Here is a 24,308-nt window from a genome sequence, read left to right on the forward strand (position 1 = left end):
TCGTTTGAAACCACTGTTGTGCTCTATCAATAAACTGAAATGAATTTTTTTGTTTCTTTTCTTCTTTCTATGCACTGACCCTTTTTTCCAGTAGAGTAGTGGGGGGTGCACTTACCTAGTGTGTTCACAGTGACAACCTCGCTGAAGGGGCTAGTGCCAAGCTTGTTCTGAGCCAGAACACTAAACTGGTACGTTGTCTCTGGCTCCAAGCCGGACACCAACTTCCAGTTTTGGCCTCCTGGCACGGCTGTGGAAAGCCAGTCATGCGGGCCTAAACGCTCCCTCTTTATCCTGCAGGAGTCCAGCGAAAAGCAAGAGGCCAAAGAAGACACAAAAAGGAGGAGAATTGATGGAAAGGGATCTTCATTTGGATGATTCTAAGTCATTTATTTTTCCATATGAAGCATATCAAATGGAAATACAATACGCCACAAACTCAATGAAGATCAGCTTCTTTCCACCATTGATGAAGCATTTATAAGCCTGTTGAAAGCATGAGTTTGACTCGATGAGGCCATGCTGCGCTCAACACTGCGCATTATTGTTTCCATGCACAACGTGTGTCTGATCTTCATCACATGAAGCACACAGCCCTTCACATGCTCCCGTCCGCACCTCAGGGAGAACATTGTTCACCAGCAACACTTTGGTTTCATTTCACCTGCAGAAATATTAACTTCATTAACAACAGTACAGTTTTATGGAGCTTTGTGTAGTTTTGTGAAATATGTAGTTTGATTTCAATGGATTACTTGGTCAATTATTTTCCAGCATAAATGGAAAAACTAAATGGTGTTTAGCTAAACCGGACTGATCACATTTTATTTAACGATTGCATATCAATGCCACTTAAGAAATGAATGAGCAAAATGCAAAGCAGTAGATGGTGTGTAGTGTTTACTTTGCTGAAACTGTTGACTAAATTCATTCATTTATCCATCTTCTAAACATGTTTTGTCCCTTTTGGGGTCGTGGGGCTGCCTGAGCCTATCCCGCCCCCTCGTGGGTAAAGGCAGGGGACATCCTGGACAGGTCGCCAGTCTGTCGCAGGGCCAGCTAGTTTCACACAGTCTGAAAACCTTTACTATTTTTCTTTCTCTGGATGTTCCATGGATCCTTCTGCAAGTCGACCATTGGGCTAAACGCATGTCTAAAGCTGAAAGGTTGTGCAGCAATTTCACCCATCAACGAGAAAAAAACCAAAAGACCACAACGTCCAATCTGTGACCTCGCTTCAATATAAATACACAGTTCAAAAATTGAACATCGGACTTGGCGATTTCTATTAGTGGTCATAAATATAATTAAATAGAATGTCTTTTTTTTCTTCAATTTACTAGTAGATTAAAATGATGAACATGGATAATTTCCAGCATTACACACAGATTACATGAATTATTTGAGCCTAACATTTTGTTTCCAGTAAACATTCTAATGATTTTCACCTACACAGAACACATTGGGTGTCGTAGGAAATGATCAGTGTCATTAAAACTAGCACTTCTATTGGTTGAGACAGCGGGTAACCATAACTGGACCAGTCAAAGCTTTCCTTTTCCTGCCCATCGAAACATTTTAGCAGCATCTTTTCTGAGTTGTTCTTGGACATCCAATGTTTGTGGCCTCTTAGGTGTCGACTGTAAAGGCCGATTTCAGAGGAAATGTTGTCTAAGAAGAGTCTAGATTTGATGTTAAAGAGACCTTCACAGCAACCGTATTTAAAAACCACAGTCAGCGTTCACACTGAGGTTCTGTGGTCGACAATACTAGATGTGCATCTGATGATAGGAAAAATATTTCATCTGGAAAAAGGGGACTCGGGTCAGAACATCTATAAACAGTTTAGAAAAGACTCACTTGGACGTCTATGAACAGTAGGTAAAAACAAAAATGATGAAATATTAACGCTGACATCTTTTACTTATGTGTCACCATGCTTTTGTTTTTGTACTCAAGGTAATCCCACCAAACCACTGTTTAACAAACATATATGTGCAAAACATGAACAAATGAGCTGAGTTTTTCCCAGGAGCTCTGGGTGGCTAGGCCAGTGCCAGTGGCAGGGCAGGTGGGGGCCCATCACGTGTCCAAAACAGAACCTCTGCAGCATCTCACAGAGCAAATCTGATTCCACTGCACCAGGAAAAGACAGAACCTCATGTGCCTTTTTGTGCATGGAGTTTGTGCTTTGCACTAGGAGTAAGCATTTGCCCAAAGTTTCGTCCTGACACCAGAGTTTAGCAAAAAGGCACACAACCATCAGCCAAACCAAACCAAACCAACGTGTTCTGAGTTAGACCTGGGTTAAAAAAGTCAAAGTCCTGGCAAGTACCAGGATTGGCACAAAATGAAAGGCAAACAATTACTTTGAAAAAACTTTAACAAGTTGTACAAAGTTTATATAAACTGAACTTAAGCATTCCTGAAAAAAATGTGATAAATTTGAGAAATTCTTTAAAACATTTCAACCCAGGCCTTCTATCACGTCAAACGGCAGCAGCAGCAGCAGCAGCAGGAGCCTCAGCACAGAGAAGTCTGGGTTATGTCCAGTTTAGTTGCAATGCTTTTATCTGATTTGTTTTGGATGCATTCCTCAAGAAATTTGGAGATTAGAGACAGAAACTCACTGACACTGGAACTCCAGGTAAATTCCATCTTTATGCTTTCACAACTGTTCTGAACGTAACCCTGGAAAAGATATTTTCAGAAACAACAGAAGATGTACTGAGAGTGTAGAAAGCAGGAAGCAAAGCATGCTGGGATGACTCACACATGGCCGTACCAGACTGAAAATGTCTGCTGGAAGCCTCCACTGTAGCCGGCCTCCCAGGACACGTTGGCCCATGTAGAGGAGGCCACTGCATGGACATTGGTGGGAGCGTGGGGGCTTGTGCCTGCACAGACAAAACAAGAGTATAACATGAGTAAAACCTTTTCTTGGTTGTCCCTCTGATTTCTTTTGTTTTTGACCAAAATGACTCAAATTAGTGTCTTGTAAAATCTACCTTGCACCATAGTAAGAATTTTAACCATTTAAAGTGAAATGATTGCTCTTGAGGATCAGGCTTTGGGCTGTACTCTAAACTAAGCTAACAAGAAACAAGGTACAAGGATCAGTTACAAAAAGGTGACCGCTTCGCGCGGATTTTGCTGTTCGAGGACAGCTGGAGCCACATCAACAGCTATAGCAGATTTCACCATGCTAAACGTTTGCTGGTTGGACCAACACACACTCAGCGGGAAGCTGCAAGAGAATATCTTCTAAATGTGCTTTTATTATTATGATTATTATTAAAGGCCCTGCTGCAATGAGCATCTTGGATGTAAATATGTAGGAATTACATCAGCCTTTATTTTGTTTGGACACCACTGGAAACATAAATTCATATGATGTTCAGAGTTTCTCAGATCCTAGCAGCATTTCCGCCTTCTGCGATCTGGAGCTTCGGATCGTGGGGCTTCACGCTCCGCTATGCGAAGGTGGCTGCCGGTCTGAAGACAAAGCTTGTCGTACCGCGGAAGATGGAAATGCTGCTACGTAGTCCTGAGAAGCTGTGTAAAATCATCAGAAGTTCACAACCGTCACAAAGCCGTCTTCTCTGCCGCTAACACAAAGCTACACTGCTCCTAGCATTTGTCTCTTAGCAGCCGGACACACAGAGATAACATTGACGTCATCGCCCCGACTCCCCTCTGGAAATGCTTATTCGAATTTAGTAATGCGACAATGTTCACAGGGTGGATGTTAAAATGAAAATGCAATCCCCTCTTTGCATTTTCATTTTAATTATGACACAGAATACGTGTCTATGAAGACTCTCATTCATCCAGGTTGGTTCCATTGTAGTAGGTTTAGGGGATGTCATCTGGACTTGGTTTTAAAACCAAGTCCAGATGACATCCCCTAAACCTACTACAATGACACAGAATACGGTTTTTAAGTAGAAATGAAAAAGCATTTTGAAGTATTGATTTTTCATTTTAATTCTGAGTCATTTGATGCAGCTTCATTTTGAAAATAAAAAAGCATTTCTGTTAATCCATTTTAATTGTCAAATTGGTCATTTCTACATGAATTTTGCTACACATTTACCAGAGAGCTTTTTGAAAATGAAATGTCAAATACCATTTTCTTTTTCATTTAATTAAGTGCCAAAATAAGCAGTGTTGAAGAAGAAAAAGCATTTCTGGTTTGACTTTTGTTTTAAATTATGCTACAGAATTGCTTCCATAAGAAAGAGGCAGCTTCTGTGAAAATCCTGCCTGGAATTGTTTTAGTGCAAAGCAAAAAGTTAAAACATGTCTCCTGAAAGGGATTATAAGATGAATTCAGAAACCTGGAGTCTGTGATAAGACCAGCTGACCGCCACTTTTGCCAAATAAGGTATAGGTGAGCAGCAAACTTCTAAATGTTCAATCCATTTGTGGAAAAACACAAGTTCTCTGTGGCCAGTGACATCTCTTTACTGGATTGATAGAAGAGTCTTTTTGAACGTGACTTTATCCCTCAGTGAACCTGTAACACCTACGAGAAGAGGAGAGGACAGATGCAGGTTGATGAAATGTGAGGACTCCAGCATTCACATTTCTTGAGAAAGCAGGGATCTTTTGAAAGAAAACGGCTTTAGCCCATCAGCTCAGGAGTCAAACTGTTCAGTTTTGACCTAATCTACTTTTTCCATCATTCGTGTGTGTTTGGTGCCACAAAAGGAGGAGAAAACAAAGCCAAGCAGAAGCCCATTAGAGGTAAGAAGAAGGTAATGCCAGTTAGAACTTTACCTAGAATAAGATGGGATCCTGTTCATTACAAAATCCCATCATTTGTGTACTACTAGGGTACTACTACAACCAGATCTTATGCAGAACAAGGGAAAAGTACTTCTCTGAAATCATTGGAAGTTGCAGCAGCAACTCTCGTGTCCTGTTCACAACAGTAAACAGATTAACTAACCCTCCAACCCAGCTACCAATAGAACTGGTTTGCACACCCAAATGTAATGAGTTTGCTGTATTTTTTAATGACAAGGTTCAGGGCATTAAAAAAGCCATCAACTCCACAACACATATAACTATCGAACGGCCACCTACTCACTCTAAGCTGACTCACTTTGTACCTGTCACTGACCAAACTGTCCAAGAGACCATCACCCGTCTGAGCTCGTCTACATGCTGCCTTGATGTGTTACCCACTAGATTTCTAAAGTCTGTCCTGAACAGTGTGTTGCCATCAATTACTCAAATAGTTAACATGTCTCTTCAATCTGGAATATTTCCAGAGGCCTTAAAAACTGCAGTCATTAAACCTCTCCTGAAGAAAAACGGTCTTGATCCCACTGTACTGAATAATTACAGACCTATCTCTAATCTGCCATTTTTAGGAAAAGTCCTTGAAAAAGTTGTCTACCAACAGCTCACTGATTTTCTCTTATTAAACAATTCATTTGATGTTTTCCAGTCAGGTTTTAGACCCCATCATAGCACAGAAACTGCTCTTATCAAGGTAACCAACGACATCCGCCTGAACACTGATGATGGCAAAGTCACTGTCTTAATCCTGCTAGACCTGAGTGCTGCCTTTGATACTGTTGATCATGGGATCCTTTTGCACAGACTCCAAGACTGGGTTGGCATCTCTGGATCTGCCCTAAGTTGGCTCAAGTCTTATTTAGAAGACAGGAAATATTTTGTTGAAATTGGGAGTTGTGTCTCAGACTACATGGCCTTGACTTGTGGTGTGCCCCAGGGATCGATCCTGGGACCCCTTCTGTTCAACCTCTACATGCTGCCACTAGGGCAGTTAATACGCAGTAATAACATATCTTATCACAACTATGCAGATGATACTCAGATCTATGTGTCACTGACAACAGGTGAATATGGGCTGGTGGATTCACTCAGCCACTGCCTCCAACAGATCAGTGCGTGGATGCAGAACAACTTTCTCCAGCTAAACTCAAACAAGACCGAAGTTATTATTTTTGGCCCACAGAAACAAAGAGAAAGTCTCAGCAGCTACCTTCATTCTCTGTCTCTTAAACCCTCAAATCAAGTCAGAAATCTAGGGGTAATCATGGACTCTGACCTGAACTTTAACAGCCATATCAAGTCAGTAACATCAGCGGCATTTTACCATCTGAAAAACATTGCCAAAATCAAAAACATAGTGTCAAAGCGAGACCTGGAGATACTTATTCATGCATTTGTCTCCAGTAGGTTAGACTACTGTAACGGCCTGCTCACCGGCCTCTCCAAACGAGCTGTAAAACAGCTTCAGTACATCCAGAATGCTGCTGCTCGAGTCTTGACCAGAACCAGGAAGTATGATCACATTAGTCCTGTGCTCAGGTCTCTGCACTGGCTCCCTGTACCTCAAAGAATAGACTTCAAAGCAGCTCTGCTTGTGTACAAGTCTCTCCATGGCCGAGCACCAAAGTACATCTCTGACATGTTAGTGCCATATGAACCATCTCGTACTCTGAGGACCTCAGGGACTGGCCTCCTGTTGATGCCCAAAGTCAGAACTAAACAAGGGGAATCAGCGTTTCAATATTCTGCAGCTAAAATCTGGAACAGCCTCCCTGAAGTCGTAAGACAGGCCTCTTCTGTGTTCATGTTCAAATCTAGACTTAAAACATTTCTGTTTAGCCGTGTATATGACTGAAAGGTCCTATCTGCACTTTTCTTTCCTTTCCTTCCTTTATTTTTAAATCAATTTTCAATTTTTTTTCCTTTTCTTTTAAAGTAAATTTTACGTTGATTATTTCTATGATGTATTGTGATTTTAATGCATTTTTCTGTTTTGTGAAGCACCTTGAATTACTTTGTGTACGAATTGTGCTATACAAATAAACTTGCCTTGCCTTGCCTAGGGTGTATTCAGACTGGACACATTTGGTCCACGTAAAGTGAACCAGAGTTCATTTCCCCCGATAATCCGAAACTAATTTTCAGTCTGAATACACCCAAGCGGAACCTGGTCTTGTACCAGGAACTGTAATTGGACATATCTTTGGAGGTGGTCTTGGTTAGTTTCCAGTTCCAATGTTTAAAAAGTCTTGAATCCATGTAGCACATGTACATTCACGGACGACAAGTCTGGCAAGAATCAATTCAGAAAAAGAGCAAAATACAACTTTTATTTCAATAGTCCATTTCAATTTCCCAGCAATTTCATTTGCATGTTAGCTAAATATTTAGTTTGGACCTAAATATTCAGCGCCTAACTCAATATTTAGTTAAAAAGCTTAACATTTTATGAGGACTTAAATATTCAGTTAGATGTTAAGTTTGGAAAACAAAATATTTAGGCCAGATCTAAATTTGCAAACTAAATGTTTATTTTATAAAATTAAATTAAAGTTAAAGTTTACAAACTAAACATTTAGCTTGTGAACTAAATATATAATTTTCTAAAAAATATTTTTAGCTTAAAAATAAATATTTATATTGATGTATAGTTAGTAAATGTAACATTCATAAACACATGAATGGAAAGGGGAGAATTTGTATTTGAAAAATTAAGCCTGTTTTTTTCTCCTAAAACTGGATAAATAACAAACAATATTACTGTTAATATTTGACAGTGAAACTTTACAAACTGCACCCCACAGCCGTGGTCTTAATTTTGTGTCTGTGTATTTGTTCATTTTTTTGATTTTTTTTCACAGTTTTGGCTCACTGACATGTGCAAGTAGCACAAGGAAGACTGCCGTGGAAAAATAGCCATTCTAAAATGTTATTCTGATTTAGTAGGGAGACAGATGTGCCACTGCCAGAGGAAGCAAACCGTGTTTTTGTTTTATGACTGTCACAGACACAAGTAAAGGTGTTGAACTCTACCCGGTGTCGTGAGTTTCTGTGTGGATGGAAAAGGTCCACATCGGTCACATATGCACTCTGTTTCAGGGTTATCGGACCTGCGTCTTTTTTTTTTTATACAGTTGAGACTGTGACTCCGCAGAGACTAGAGAGCTGGGTAAGTCTCTGTAGTGCTTCCCTTAACTCGTTTAAGGCATTTCTCAAAAATGGGAAAAACTTTGTTTGAGAGCAGTACTGGAGTCCCAGACCAAATGACTCTGATCTGTGGGGTCCCCCAGGGGTCCATCTAGTGACCTCTTTAGTTCAGTGTGTACATGCCTTTTGGGCCAGCTAATATTCAATGATGTACCCTACCACACTATGCATGTGTTAGTATGATTGACATTTCCTTCACAGCAGGTGAAGTGGACCAGTGGACTCATATTTTTACTGCCTCCAACAGATCAGACAGTGGAAACAGAACATAATTTGGAAGCTAAACATGAACAAGTCAGATCATTAATTTTTGCCTAGAGAAACACAGAGAATGTGTTACCAATCCCCTTTAGTCTCTTTTTCTAAAACCGACAAGTCAGGTCAGAAATCTAGGAGTAATCATGTTCCAGGAGTTAATATTAAAAGTCATGCTGAATTTAAAACCCCATGCATATTTTATCATCTTAAAAAGATGGCTAGAATCAAAAGAATTCTGTTTAAACCAGATCTAGACAGACATGTTCAAGCACTCATCTCCAGCAGGTTCATTAACAACAATTTGTGTTTTGTTTTACAGGAAAAGTGCTATATCAATAAAGTTTGATTTAATTTGATACAGTAATGCTATGTGAACAAGACTGCTGCTCAGGTCCTCACAAAAAACAGGAAGAACCACAATCTCAGATCTGTCCTCAGGTCTTTGCACTGACTTCCTGTCTCTCGGAAAACAGACTTTAAACCAGCTCTCCATGTGTTCATGTTTCTCTATGGTTTAGCACCAAACTATATCTTAACATGTTAGTGGAACATGAACCAAATTAGAATGTGAGATGCTCAGGGAAAGACTACCTGCTGGTGCCCAAAGTCAAGACTAAACTCTACAGAGTTTCATTCCAGTTTACTTCTGCTAAACCTGGAACTGTCTTCTTGATGGTGCAAAATAGGCTTCCACTCTGACCATGTTCAGGTTCAGGAACAAAATTCTAGATCGGTGTATGAAATCTGAACATCTTTTACTTACACGCTTGATTTCAGGGTTTTTTTTCCAGATAGGATTTTACTGTTTTATTTGTGATTTTGCCTTCCATTCATCCATCCTTTTAGATCAGGGGGGGGCAATTATTTTAACTGGCAGGACACATTGGGTTCTAAAATTCAATAGAAGGGCCGGACCAGGAGCAGATGTATGGAGTGAGAATGACATAACATGGAATATAGATGAAAACATTTATATTGAAAATTATATTCTAAAACAGAATATTCTAGAGTTTTTAGTTTAAAACTTTTGTTCTCATTTTAGTTCATTCTTTTAATGTGAAGCCCTTTGGTACCTTCAAGGAGTTGTAAAGTTCTGTATGAATAAAGTTTTATTCATTTATGATCCTTTTATTACATTAAACATTAAACATTAACATTATTTATGAAATAAAGCAATGACCAAATAACACTATGATTTTCAAAGACAAAACTTCAGGAAAAATATACATACATACGTACATACATACATACATACATACATACATACATACATACATACATACATACATACATACATACATACATACATACATACATACATACATACATACATACATACATACATACATACATACATACATACATACATACATACATACATGCATGCATGCATGCATGCATGCATACATACATACATACATACATTTTTAAAAAAAACACAAAAAAAACAATAAATAGTCGATCCTCACCCCTCATAACCCTAATAAAGACTTTGAGGGTCTGTAGCTCCTCACACGTCTCACAGTTTGCGCTGTGTCCTGCACGTCTGTTTCTCATTCAGTAATCATGAAAAGCAAATTTCGATGTCTTCTGCAGCAGCTATGCATATTTCTGCTTTACCTTTTCACCAAAACAGAGTTCCCTCGTTTACTGCAGGAGTTATGTTCTAAAAATAACCGTGATCGGTGAAATCCACGGAGAATGATTACAGATGTTTATGGGAGTAAAACTTCTGACTGCACATTTTCTATACTTTTCTCACACAGACATGAACATTTTCACCTTTTCTCTTGTTTAAATTCTCAAATCTTCATAGAAATTAGGTCCAGGATCTTAGAATGAAAACAAAGACCTGGTGGGGTATTCCAGATAACGTGTTTAAACTCCCCTGACTTTAACCCTGAACTCTGGCTGAAATCCGCCTGAACTTGCTTACTCTGGGTATGTCTGTTCCAAAAGACCGGATATGAGTTAGCGTAATTACGCTCGACTTGGTAACCCTGGGTTAATGCACGTGCACAGCAGGTACATAAAGACATTTTCAATAGATCGTCGATTTACGGAGTCACCATGGAAACGCGTGGAGAAAAAAAGAGAGCGTTTTACTTCGGTGAGACGGAGTCTGAGATTTTAATGACGGCGAATGAAGATTATACGTCCATCAAAAAAGTAACACGGCTGCATCATCAGAAGAAAGAGTTTCTGCTTGTAGCAGAAAAACAGACAAAGTAAACGCACGAGTTTCTGATCTCATTTCCATTTTCCTTGTGACGCATATATATATATCACTTATCCAATTTTGCCAACTTAAATGAATTACTTCTATTGGTAACAAATAATTGAGTTAAATTTATTCAACCTAATTTCTTACGTCTATAAAACTCAATAATTGTTTATACAACTCTAATTAATCCAACTAAATGTCATATTACTCCAATTCAATTAATATTTCTTCCATCTTAATTAATTATATTTCTTGATCTCTCATATGTCTAAGTTTGAGCCGGCAGATATGATCATTTCATTACAATAAAAAGGAGGGAAAAAACACATTGCGCACAAGTTCATTAAAGAATTTTACGTCATTGTCATTACAAATCGTAATGGTAGGAGTGCTATATAAACTCATCATCCCCTCATTCCCTCTCCCTCATAGTGCAGAGACGTAAGCATCCCACAATCCCTTGCGGTGCCGATCTTACAGCAGCACCAAAGTTTCACCTACTTAATTGAATTAATTTGAATATGAGTAAATAATTGTCTGAAACTGCGTGTTATTTTTAAGGTGACCTAACAAAAAATGATTTATCTTAACTGAAGCAAATAATTAAGTTAGATCAAAGTAAAAAGTTTATCTTTCCAACATCCATATGTGGTCTTATCACCCTCTCATGGTGGAAAAAGTATTATCTGAGCTTCTTCATCCACTAAATCATCTTCAAATGGACACGCCATGCTGCTTCACCTCTCTGAAAACAAACTAACCTTCAGCTAAACCTGCTCCAGACCAGGTTATGTTCAGAGCATGAGTTGGTATGGCAACCTGACATATCCTGAAACATACCTCCATTTCTGGAACCGAAAACTGAGGTTATCAACTTCTTTAGCCTCAAACTTACCGTGGGAGCTAGCATAACCTGCTTCCTGGAATACCCCCCAGATCACAGATTTCTGTAGATCTGAAGAGCTCTGCCTTTCTGTACAGGAGACACGGAGGAGATTGATTGACAGAGTCTCCAGCCAATCAGGACGAAGATCGGGATGCGCTGTTTAAAAAAAGCAGCATAATGGCTCTAAAAGAATGAGCTAAACCGGGAAAGATGAACTGTGACGTAGAAAATGAAGACTGTCTTCTGTTCTGTTTGACAGAGATTTTAGAGGGTTTCAGATCACATTTTGATCGTGTGGTCAGATTAAAAAAACAAAATAAAAAACATGGGTCTCTGATATTGCTCAGTGGGCCGGACCAAACACGGAGGCGGGCCGGATCCAGCCCGTGGGCCGTAGTTTGCCCACCCCTGGTTTAGGGTCACGGGGTCGCTGGAGCCTAACCAGCTACTGACAGGGGAAGGCGGGGTTCACTTTAGACAGTTGTCCAGTCCATCTCAGGGCCACATCCACTCACATTCACACCTAAGGGACAATTTAGAGTCACCAATAACCTGTGAAGCATGTTTTTGGACTGTAGGGGGAAGTCAGAGTTCCTGGAGAAAACCCACACATGCATGAAGAGAACATAAAAGCTCCAGACAGAAAAGACCAGCCAGAATTAGAACTGCTGTAGGGGATTCTTGCTGTGAGGCAAGAGTGCTAACCACTACACCTGGTAATCTGCCTTTAGCTGTGGTTTTACTGTTCAGAATTGGATTTTTGTCTTTGAGCTTTCAGTCTGAATTGTATGCTTGTTAAAATAAAATATGTCCAACACAAGAGGCCCACAGCTCTCATCTGTTTGCCTAGCTGTTGGACAGGACAAGTTAAAAAAAAAAAAAAAAAAATGAATTGTATGCGCAGACATACATTTTTCTGCACAGATCAACTTGCCCTACCTTTTTTCAAAAAGTTTCCAAAGGTTTTGACCATCAGTACATTTTTTCCAGGGAAACTGCTTTTCCTGTAAATATGTTTGCAGCATTCACTACGGGGAAAAAGTTTCACCAGAGGCTGGAGCATGAAGAGGAATAAGCAAGGCCATTTTTTCTTCTTTCATTTTGTACCTTAATTATGTTTTTACCACAGAGAATCTTTGACTAGATATGACATTATCAAACCACTTACTTTTCCAAAAGTATGGAAAAAATGGACAACCATGACTATGTCCATGAGTGAATCTTACCTATGACTTGGACATGCGTGCTGGCAGTGATGCTAGTGGCAACATTAGTCGCAACACATTCCCACTCCCCGTGATCTTCCTTTGTGAGTGACTTCAGCTGTAAGCTGCCTCGGGGCAGAACATTGTGCTTGCTTCGGCTGGGCTTCCCAACCTGCAGTTCAGCCAAGACCAGAGCAGAGAAGCAGAGGAGTGCACCACACACTGGCACAGGCATGTGTAAAGTTACCATTTATGAAAAAAACCATGAGTCTCCCCATTTTACATGACTTCAACAAACAACATGAAAAAACATTTAGCACTTAAGCTATGTGTGTCATATGATCCAACAGACAACTTGGCTAACATTCTGAATGTTTTCTCTTATAGAAATTAAAAACAAGATAACACCCACAAACCATCGACAGCAACACGGTTTTCTAAAAACCCTCACCTTCCTCCATGTGATGTTGGGGAAGGGGTCTCCCTCTGCCTCACATGGGATGACCAGCTCTCTCCCCACCTCCTGCCTGTACTCCCCTCCAGGAACAACAGAGAATTTTGGAGGGTCCTGTTAGGGTGAAACCATTCCAGCACAGACGTTAGAAGCTGTCTTAGTTCGGGTTTGTAATGTGGGCAAATGATCTGCACCTTTAGCACCAGGGGAGCAGGAGGGGACCACCCCATGGAACCCAGGGCATTGTAAGGCATGCAAGAATAGGTGCCCAGAGAGTCCTCTGTCACTTCAGCCACACGGATGCTCCCATCGTCCATCTGGCTCCACCCAGGAAACTGAAGAAAATGGTCATTGTCAGTAAATATTGTGAAGAACAGGTTTTACTAGAACTTCCAACTAATGTTGGAGATAAGAACTGGAAGTGCTTCACCTTATCTATGCGCAGGAAGAGGCCATCTTTCTTCCACTTAACAAGAGTTACAGGAGGGTTGGCATCCACTGGACAGCGAATGAATCCAGGCAGACCAATTGCCACGTAAATGACAGACGGCATGTTTACCACCCGGGCAGGATCTGGACAACAATGACAGGAAAAGACAAGAGCCTGCTGTGAACCACGAGCACCGAGTTGAAAAATGTCCAAAATGAAGTGGATCCCATCCAGCCTATATCAGAAAGACTCATGCACCCACGCGTCACCGGGCAGGTGGTCTATCGTACACCACATGTTCCTCAGGGATTCGCTGCTACTGAGGGAATCCTTGTTAGTTTTTCCTACGTCTAGTGGTCTGTCTCCATTCAGCGGGTCGTCTCATCTGATCTGAGGTCGAACACACAGACATATACTAAGGTGATCCTCCAAAAGACAAAAAAGATTGGTGGTCCTGCCAGATAACCTGGAAATGGTGCTAGATCTAATGCTACCATTGACTTTGAACAGGCTTGGTTTGTGTTGACTTTATCGTCATCACTACAAGATCAGCCTAAACGTTCACTATTCTGAGATCAGACCTTCCTACAATGTTTTCTAGAACTTCCGCTTTATTAGCTGACAGCAATAATTTACTTGTGAAAACTCACATCCATGTTTTACCAGCTGTCTGTTCAATTGTCGCCCTTTCCAATGTGGCGTCCAACTTTGTGTACATAACTTGCAGCCCAGTGACTCTATCCTATATAACTCATTGTGTCTGACTGACAGAACCAGGCTGTTTCTTCATTACGTTGGATGAGGTGAGAATGTTCTCAAAGCTTTGGCTCAGTTTTTTGTGACAGACTGAGTATTGGTCTGCTTCTGAATTTGCCTTTGATTATTTTTCATTCATCTCAGCAGTTGCAGAGAGGTGTGATGCCTCAGAGCAGCAGTCCTGAATCCTGTTCATCAGGACCTCCCTGTTCTGGGGAACTGATGGTCAAGCCACACTTTTTCCTGTCTTTTCATAATACATGAGAGAAGAATGGCAGAGAAAGTGTCACCTTCAGTTTCTGTCTGCAAAGTCAGGTTAGAAATGAAGGAGTAACCTTGGACTCAGACATAAACTTTAACAGCTGCAACATTATCAGCATTCAACCACTGTAAAACAGACAGAATCAAAGGTAGATTTTCTAAATCAGACCTAGAGATGCTTATTCACACATTCATCTCTGGCAGGTTAGAGAGGGTTGCCACAGTGAGAGGTGTCTGATGAAAATGGGAGGTGGTGTGCGCGAGCTGAGAGTGAAGGGTGTTTTTAGGGAAGTGATGGAGGGAAGGTTGAGAAAGGCTGAGAGTGGGACCAGCGTAAAAAAGAAAGACAGAATGACGTAAGGTGGAGAGCTGAGCTTGTGAGTGAAGCAGAGGATGAAGCCATGAAGGAGAACAAATGACAGAGTCAGGAAGCATGAACTGTTTCCAGAGAAGCTCTCCTGTGAACATCAGCCTGCCAGCTCTCAGTGCCCAGAGGAGTCCCAGCAACAGCAGCACACACCAGAATATCTGTCAAGACTAAATATAGCACAGAAAAAGCCCTATCACTCGCAACAAGCTGGTTCTAACCGCAGGATGCTGCGGGGACGCTTTTTTCCTGGCAGATTTTCAAAGGTTCAAAGCAAAATGAGAGGGAGGAAAAGGTAACGAGGGCTGACGGGCAGAGCGAGAGGAAACACTGGGAAGATGAGCAAAGGGAATGGCCCTGCAGTCTAACAAAAAAGTCTGCGGTCTTCCAGCAATGATGTCATCTTTAACTCTCTCACCACCGCAACGGCTGCTGCGGTCTCTGTTCAGATTCAGTCAGCACACAGATGCATTCAAAATGTCTGCTGTCTGACGGATGTCAGAGGTTGTCGCGTCTCAGCTCCTCCATCTGGGCTCTGAAAACCCACAGCTGTGCGATGGGACCTGAGGCTCGCATGCAGCAGTTATTCATGGATACATCTGCTCAATAAGCAAGACTCATTGGACTTCTGGGTGAATTCAGAGGTGAAGTGGATTCGATAGAACTTTGCATTAAACAATGAGATGCAGACTCACATTGCACTGTCAGGTAGGCAGAGGCAGATGGTGGCTGGCCAAGGCTGTTGCTGGGCACACAGGTGTATTTCCCAGCATCCTCCGGCTTTACTTGAGCAATGATGAGGGAACCGTCGATGAGAATACTGACTCTTCGTTTCAGGTCACTGTTGACATAAAGAGAAACGAGGGGCCGGGGTTACAGCAGAAACAAGTGAGGATTCTTTCATAGAAAGTTATTTGGAAGAAACATTGATTTGAATTCCTAAAGAAGAGTGGACAGCTTAACCTGCAAGTATCTCTTAGATGTGGCTTTGTGTTTGGACAGAAAAAGCTTTCTGGGACTGAACATTTATGCAAAACGTCACTGGAAAAAAACTTCAGAGACGCATGTTGTCTCCTTTTGTGTGAAGAAAACCTCTACAGCACCATTGGCTTCAAAGGTGAGCTGGAAATCCCAGAACCTTCCATATAATCCTCCATTTGTACCCGACAGCCCAAATGTAACAGGACACATCTATCCGTGTCACCTCCAGAAACACTGCTGTTTTTCCCTGTCTGAACTCTAAAAACTGATGGGCACCATTAAATAACCACATAGATCAGATTATTGCCATTTTTGAAGGATTCCACTTCATCAGATTGTGTGGTAAAGCTGCAGCTCCTCCTCACAGTTTTCACATTGCTTTTTTGCTGTCAGTCAATGGTAAGCCCAAACCGTACCAACTCAGCAAACTGAGAAATCCCCCTAAAATGGATGGGGCATGAATTTGCTCACATACCTATGTGATTTAACGGAAAATGACCTGCACTGACCTGTGCAATTTTATTTGAACAAATGCTTTTATTTTTTTAATTTCCACCAAAAAAAAAATCACATTTTGACCCGCTCCGTAAATCTGTTGATGTAGAACAAAAACTGAGGTCAGACAAATGACATAAGTGCTCATAACTTTACTTCTTGAAGAAGACGTTGTCCTGCTCCCAGAACCAGGTGTAGGTCAGGTTGCGAGGATAGGCCTCCGCCTGGCAAGTGAAGAAGGCGTCCTGTGAGATGTTCACGGTTATGTTCTCTGGTGGCGATATGATAAACGGTGGGCCTGGTGGAGGAAACACAAGGGTCAGACAGGTCAACCTCAAACTCCACAATGGAACTTAGAGCTGTGGTTGTGGGCAGCTCTGTGGTTTCTGTAGGTTCATCTGAGTTCATCCAGACAGTTTCACACACAATCATGCCTGTTCCTAAAGCAGTTCTGCCCAAAAGTCACACGTTAACCGTTGATCTTAGACTTTTCAACACACATCAGTCCTAAATCCCAAAACGTTTGAAAAATGTTATATGTTGTAAATTTGAACAATTGTTCAGCAATGTCAACATCAGCAGCAGCAGCGGCAGCAGCTTTCTTGTCTCTTTCTTTCAGCGTCTGCAGGTCAGGGACTGTCTAAAAATACACCAGCAAACACGCAGCAGAAGAACGGTAACACCACACACTGTCTTCTGCTCATGCATGTCGTTTCAGAACTGACTGTGTGAGGGTTGGAGGAACATCCATCACAATACTTGACAGAACACAGCTAAGGCCGGGGGCGCTGTTTGACACCCCAGGAGTGAGAGCATGCTGGGATGTCAGTCTGAACTTTTATGATGAAACGCTCTTTTTTTCTTTTTCTTTAACCGACACAACTTGATTTTGAACTTGAGTCTTTTTTTAACAACAAAACAACAACATTTTCAACTCATTACTTGAGCCTTTTTGTGTTTTGAATTCCTAGACCTGACAGAGTGGAGCAGAAATTTGAGCTTTGGATGACATAAAATACATGTTTTACATAAAACTTAAAATATGTAAACAATAAAGTGAAAAACTTTTTTGCATAAAATGTTTGTGACATATTTGAAAAGTTCTGAGGAGTTTAGCACAGCTAGAACATTTGACAGCTTTAGTACCCTGTAAAAACAGACAGTGGCGTATCTAGAGGGGAAAACTAGGGGCCATGGTCCCCACAGCTCTGATTTGTGCTCAGTCAATCAGTCCATAGCATCACACTGAAGAGAGACGCTGAAAAGACTGAATCGAGGTTAGCTTTTTGGTTTTTCAGTTTTCAGAAGAGGAAACTTTTTTCCTTTGGTTGTTAAACTCCAACATTGGCAAACCCGTTCTTTTTAGACTTAGCAGAAATGTCTTAGCAACTGCTAAAAGGTTAAAAAAACATTTGAACTAAAGTCCTCACATCACTCTGGAACACATGTGTCAAACTCAAGGCCTGGGGGCCAAATGTGGCCCTCCATGTCATTTTATGAGGCCCGCAAGAGCATAGAAGTTTTTAATTTCTTAGAATAAAAAGTAAGAATTGGTGTGAATCTATTCATATCTAGGGGGAAATTGGACTTAAAATATCGGATTGAGCAACTAAACATTAGGTCCATATAACCTAACCTGACAGAATCAAATGTAAAAGGATTTATGCTAAAGTAACAAGCAAACATGTGTTTTCTATGCAACTGGAATTATCACTTTAAAAAGTTATAAATAAATGAATGAGTTATTTAACATTAACTATTTACATTTCTTTTTCATTACATTTAGTTACTTGTATAAGTTATATCTGACCCTTTGAGGACAGACACTATGCTGATGTGGCCCTCAGTGAAAATGAGTTTGACCCCTCCTACTCTAGAAGCTTCACTATCAGGTCATAAATGATCTTTTTGTAGTAGTGAAGCAGCTAATATTTAAATGCCCTGGAAACACGAAGTTTATTCACTTTTTTTTTACTTGTCCTGTCCAACAACTGAGCAAACAGATGAGAGCTGAAAGCCTTCTGTGTTGGACAGCTTTTACTATTACACTAAGGGTTTATGCATCCTCGGGTAGCCAAGGTAACACTAGGTATATTTACCTAGTCCCCTAAGATGGTGGTCCAGACACCACAACCAAACTGAAGACGCTTTAAAAACATATTCACCCAAGGATGGAACTTTTCATTTATTCTACAACACACACACAAACATGTACATACATACACAGACAAACAAATACAGATGCACACACTAAACATGGGTTTTCTTCTAGCTTCACACAAAGATAGACTTTTGCGTCAACATGGGCGTATGAACAAACTCACACAGCTTAACTGAGCCTGTGTTTCAGCTCCTAAGTGTTAGCCCCATATGTTAGCTCTGATTAGAAGCCCACAGCCTGATCCCTTAACAAGCAGCGCATTTCCATCTGCCAGGCCATTAGCAGTATAACCAGGACTAGCATGTGCTGGATGGTTGTGTAAGTGGTGTTGAGTGTTTTTCTGTGTATGACTGTCTCAGCGTGTCAATGCCAACCCGCCCCGTTTGGAACCAGCTGACTGCTGGAGATTTGTTGGCACGGGAGTCTCTTAGCTGGGGCTCAGGCTTTCCAGGAGGACGTCCATTAATCTAACCTGAATTAAACAAGACAGCGAAACTGGCATTCTGACTTGGGCTCAGCCACAAAAGAAAATCTCTGTGAACATGAAACCCAGAGAATGATGAGGAATTACAGCAAACACTATTCAAAGATTTTAATATTCATAAGGTCTGCTTTACATACAAGACAGGTAGAATTCTGAAACGGCTCCACTTCCAGCCCCACAGCGTCACAGTTAACAATAGAAACAGTAACACTAAATAGAAATGTTTTACTGGTTTAGAAATAAAAACATTAAATCTAACAGTAAGGTACAAAAAGTGTGTAAAGACTGAGGCGCCCCTAAAATGAAGCAACAAAAGAAAATCTGTTCTAAACAGCAACAGATGAATAAATATGCAAAACAACAAAAGACATTACACACAGGATGCCAGAAACATAAAGACATTAGTTCTCAACGTGATACAGTTTTCCTCAATACACCATTAGACCTTGGGCTCAGTGCAATGTTGATTACATTTGGAATCCAGCCTCACAATTGATCTGCTAATTTCCAGAAGCACATAGGTGACCCAAAACTCCTCTAAAGTCCAACCTTGCGTATGTGTGTGTGGGGGGTCCATCATAACAATGAAGAACATTGAGGAAATTGTTAGTGCTGCTGGGTTTTGGTCTCTAGCTTTAACAGTTGAAATGAACCTGCTGCTCAGTCTCTGTATGTGTTTTAAAACAAAAATGAAATAAGAAAGCCAAGGAAGGATCTGGGTGGTCTTTCTTACACTTGTGTCTTTCTAGGGAAAGTATTCACAGTTGACTTCTCTAGACAATAAACATATTTCATATTCTGGCCAATCACTGACCTGGAGTCTGATAATACTTTAAGCCAGCTCTTGTATGCATGGGTGAAACCACAGCCTTGAGTTTTCTAAGAAAAGTACGGTACAGCACAACACAGCATGCAACAGTGTAGACTCTAAATGCCATAAATTCGAGCATGGCCGTGCGGGGTGTATGGGGCCATTGCCTAAATTGACTGTTACACTACCACTCACTCTCAACTATTGAAAAGTTAAGGTCGATATTTGGTTCAAATGTAAGAATCTTGACAGCTGTGACATAAGAACTGCTCTAAAACTTTTATCAGACGTACATACAGAGAAAAGGCTATCTGAGTTGTTACCCCAGCCCCCCCCCCGCCAGTCAGATGGTACTCTTTCTAGTCTTTTTCTGGTCCATCCAGAGGAAAACACTCATGGCCCAGAATTCAGTATTTGATGTGCTCCTGTTATCCAGAATGGCTGAGCTGTGTCTATTTTCATCAATTTAAATAGCTTTTGAGCAAATTCAGACTGACAGAGTCAGCTTAATTTGGTCCAGATCGAGACCTGAACATTGCACTTGGTCTGTTTTCAGACTGCTGTCTGCTGGACGTTTCGGTTTTAAAACAGAACTTGTACACAAAACCATGTGACTTCATTCACTGGCCAGGAATTATGGGGGCGGGGCAAAGCAGCGAGAAGCAGAAATTATGGACGTCCTGCGCTTTGCAAGTCTTGTCAGGATAGTTCACTTATTCAAACTTTTTATTTCTCCGACCAATTTAGAACATCTGTATCAATGCCAGGCGCAACACTTTTTACTGCTGCTTTGGTCCAGCTGAGTTATGCTGCAAAAAAGTTACTGGCAAGAAGACGGCTAAGAAGGCACGCTGATTTATGTTTCTGACGTATAGATTGTTGGGAAAACAGTGAAAAGCAATATGTATCACGTTGAAAGTTGTTTTAATGAGCCTGCATTTGTCCAATCGCATTTCAGTAAGTTGATGGGTCTCATCGTCATGGCTAATTCTTTTCTTTTCTGTTTACATCCCATAATGCCCGGCTATGGTGGCTGTTTTGGTTCAGTTGTTCCTGCTCTGAGCACAGAGCCTATTCAGACTGAGAAAACTCTGAGAAAACCGGAGCTCAGTCCGATTGGAAAAAAACGAGACCACCTCATAAAACGGGTCTGAGAGCGGTTCCTGGTCCCGGACCAAGGTCCGCTTTGGTGTATTCAGACTGAAAATGTGTTCTGGATTATTGGGGGAAATGAAATCTGGTTCACTTTAAGACTTTCCAACTAAAAATAAAAAACAGTAATTAATGGCCAAACTTTTCACACATGAGAAGAAAGCTAAAGGTAAACTTCTCTGCTCTCTATCTCTGTCTCTGAATGACTTGAGACTCTTTGAGGGCACCCGAAGGCAAAGAAGAAAGCCAGAATCAGATGACACAGTCACTCCTAAACTATGAATCCTTCACAAAGGAATATATTTCACAAACAGAACATAATGGACTAGAATCTGACATTGGTTAAAGTTCTATAAACACCATAAATAAGGTTGTCCTTCTTTCTTTTGGGGTTGTAGAGTTTAAGGTTTAGAGTGGTCAGAGTGTGCAGTCAAGGGATGCTGGATTTCAACTCATTCATTTGCTTTGCTTCTTATTCCGCTTACACCTGAACAACGGAGGGATTTCTGCCTTGCCTGAAGTGTCCTTGGGCAAGACACTAAACCTCAACTATCTTTCTCTTTTTGGGCGGCCGTGGTGCAGAAGTAGAGCGGACACTGAACCCCACATTGCTCCTGGTGGATATAGGTTGGCACCAGTGTTTGGTAGCAGATCCACCATAAGTGTGTGAGCGTGTGTGTGAATGGCTTGCTGCAGCATACTTACCTTGTACTAGCAGTCGTGTTGTGTGGATGGCCTCACCCTGGAGGCTAAAGGCTCGACACATGTAGGCTCCACGGTCTTGCCGGGTGATGGATAGCACCGTCAAACTCCCATCAGACAGCTGAAAAAAAAACACTTTTTTAAAAGTAACTAGGGCACAGGGTTGATACGGAAACATTAAGCCATTGGCAGATTTTTTCCTGATGAGCATCACCTTTCGTAACTTGCTTTGGGTTACTTGCTGAGTGTGAAAAGTTCCCTAAACAGCCCTCTAGCACACCATCAACTTATCTGCTGGTTACATAGCATTAAAGGTTTTACGTGGAGGTTAAACCTCCAAATGGCTCCCAAGTACAACTCTTTTCAGGGTGCTTCATCCATCTGTTCATTGCTGCTTCCCCTGTGTCTTTCATGTGCTTCACTTGTCAGTTTTGTGATGTTTCACTGCTCTCTTTTCAGATGGATTGTTACTTCACTTAAGTGTTTTTAACATCAGGAAAGATTCAGGAATGATCCAACAGAAACAAGCTGACTAAACCTAGACCCAAATTAAAAGTCACAACAGTTCTTATACCTTCTACAAATGAGCAAGAATCAATGTCTGGGGTTCTGTTCTTCAGGAAAACTGGCCTGAGTGAACATAGAAAGCTATTTGAATTAACAGCAAAACATCTTCTACATGAAACTTCAGCTTTCATTATTTTAATTAATAATATTCCTGTTGTAAAAATGGAACTAACTGAACTGAACTGGACTGAACTACATCTATATTAGTCTTTGCTTTTTTCTACAATAGTCTGCTCTAGCATTGTCTCTTTTACAGTTTTTCTCAGTCGCTTTAGTACAATTCTCAGATCAGAATTGAAGTTTGCGAATACGTGTGTGCATTTCTCAAACAATTTGTACAAACAGCAAAACACTATGGATTTCTTGCAAAAGCCTGTAACTTGCTCAAAATCTTTAGTTCATCTCTCAAAACGAAGTCTTTGTGTCATTGAACATGTCAGTGCCATCAGAATGTCAAGTCCTTGTGTCATTGTCTACAAACAAGACAGTCAAATGACTTAGTCATGTTGTCAATATAACTGTACTTTAGAGGGAGGTTCAGATGTAAACTATGGCTAAAGTTTGGATGACAATTATTGTAAAATGGAAGTTACACCTTTTTTGTTTGATTGCAAGAGACTGGACAAGATTTACATTTACACTTTTATTGTTCATATTGTAATTTGTTGACAGACCATGTCATACCAACATAGAAAAAACCCACTGCAAACAGTAACACAAAGGGAAAAAAAGATAGGACAATGTTCTGTCCAACAGTACAGGCAGTGCAGTAGGAATTGGTGTGGTCTTCCTACACCTCTTCACTGTAAACCCGAACAAGTTACCAGAACTTAAAAAATTAAGGCAATCATTTGCCACAATTTTTTTGAGTTGATTAACTAAAAAGTCTGAGTTTTCCACAAAATAAATGATTTAATTGTGTGCTACTTGTATTTCTTTATAACAGTTAAATTAAAAGTGTCAATTCGTCCAAGTCAAATATTGGCATTAAATATAACTTACATTTACACATTAAGACAACTTAATTGTCATCAGTCACTATGACTCGCAGTTTTGAGTTTCAAAGCCACAAGAATAGGTTTGCATAACTTAAAAAAATAGCGAAAAACAACAATTTGATCTTAACAGAACTCGATATATATTAGTTACCTTCTTGTACAGGGATAATCAATTTGTTTGAGTCAGTAAACTCAAAACCATGCTTTTCAAAACTTATTTTCTTTAGGCAAATGATTGCCTAAAAAATAGAGTATGGTAACTTAAAACACTCTAAAAAGAAAAAAAGTTGATCCAACTTAATTGAATTACTTCAGTTGGTAACACCTAATTGAATTGAGTTTATGCAATTCAGTTTTTTATGGCTATTCAACTCAAATTGATAAGTTAGTCTAACTGAAAAAAGATATTATAAATTTTGCTGCAACAATATACATTGGCTCATTTTTCTAAAGTTTCAACTACTGGACCTTGATTTATTCACATCAAAGACATGAATGACCCAGCAATGTCACATAGTTCTAGACAGGAGCTCAGCTGTTGTGAACTCTGCCTTTAATAATGGGACATACACTGTTTTGTGCTCTACGGGGTTGGTCATCATCCTTTACCAAACTCTAACTTATGGTGCAGAAAGAAATAAAAATACTAGTTTAAATTACTAGTTAAAACAGAGTAAAACAGCTACACAACAAAAACCATGGACAAAAACGCACACTTAAACCCCAATCTGCCCAGATTGGCATAGAAAATGGTATCCCATAATTCCTTGCGCTGCCTTACGTTATGACATCATGATGCATTTACACCAAAGTTACACCAACTTAATTCAATTAAGTTGATTGAAAGTAAAAATAACTACATCAGACAACTACATGTTATTTTTAAGTTGAATGAACTAAAAAAAATGATTTATTTTCACCAAACCAAATAATTAAGTTAGAACAATGGAAAAAAGTTTATCTTTCCAACTACAGCCCAAATGCTCTTTTTAGATTGTACAGCAAAATGTTGTAAACACCTGCCTAACAATATTAATGACTCACTCCTTTCTGTGCAATGCCTAAATAAAACTAATAAAAGTACTTTTCTCTATATTTATGAA

General features: G+C 40.3%; 1 protein-coding gene across 3 annotated transcripts in view; it reads right to left on the reverse strand.

The window, feature by feature from the left end:
* The window catches only part of LOC101174449 (protein turtle homolog B-like), a 132,231-nt gene that overhangs the window by 60,810 nt on the left and 47,113 nt on the right, over positions 1-24,308 (reverse strand). For 2 of the 3 annotated variants that reach the window (XM_023962302.1, XM_023962305.1), the window contains exons 5-13: positions 21,644-21,761; positions 16,487-16,628; positions 15,550-15,695; positions 13,471-13,613; positions 13,235-13,375; positions 13,038-13,154; positions 12,608-12,758; positions 2,771-2,894; positions 116-291 (exon numbers count right to left, since the gene is read on the reverse strand). In XM_023962302.1, the coding sequence (XP_023818070.1) occupies positions 116-291; positions 2,771-2,894; positions 12,608-12,758; positions 13,038-13,154; positions 13,235-13,375; positions 13,471-13,613; positions 15,550-15,695; positions 16,487-16,628; positions 21,644-21,761 (1,258 nt within the window). The remainder of the gene's footprint in view (positions 1-115; positions 292-2,770; positions 2,895-12,607; positions 12,759-13,037; positions 13,155-13,234; positions 13,376-13,470; positions 13,614-15,549; positions 15,696-16,486; positions 16,629-21,643; positions 21,762-24,308) is intronic. The other variant, XM_023962303.1, reaches the window with a different exon arrangement.

The sequence above is a fragment of the Oryzias latipes genome, chromosome 14 (genome assembly GCF_002234675.1).
Source record: "Oryzias latipes chromosome 14, ASM223467v1".
Lineage (NCBI taxonomy): Eukaryota > Metazoa > Chordata > Actinopteri > Beloniformes > Adrianichthyidae > Oryzias > Oryzias latipes.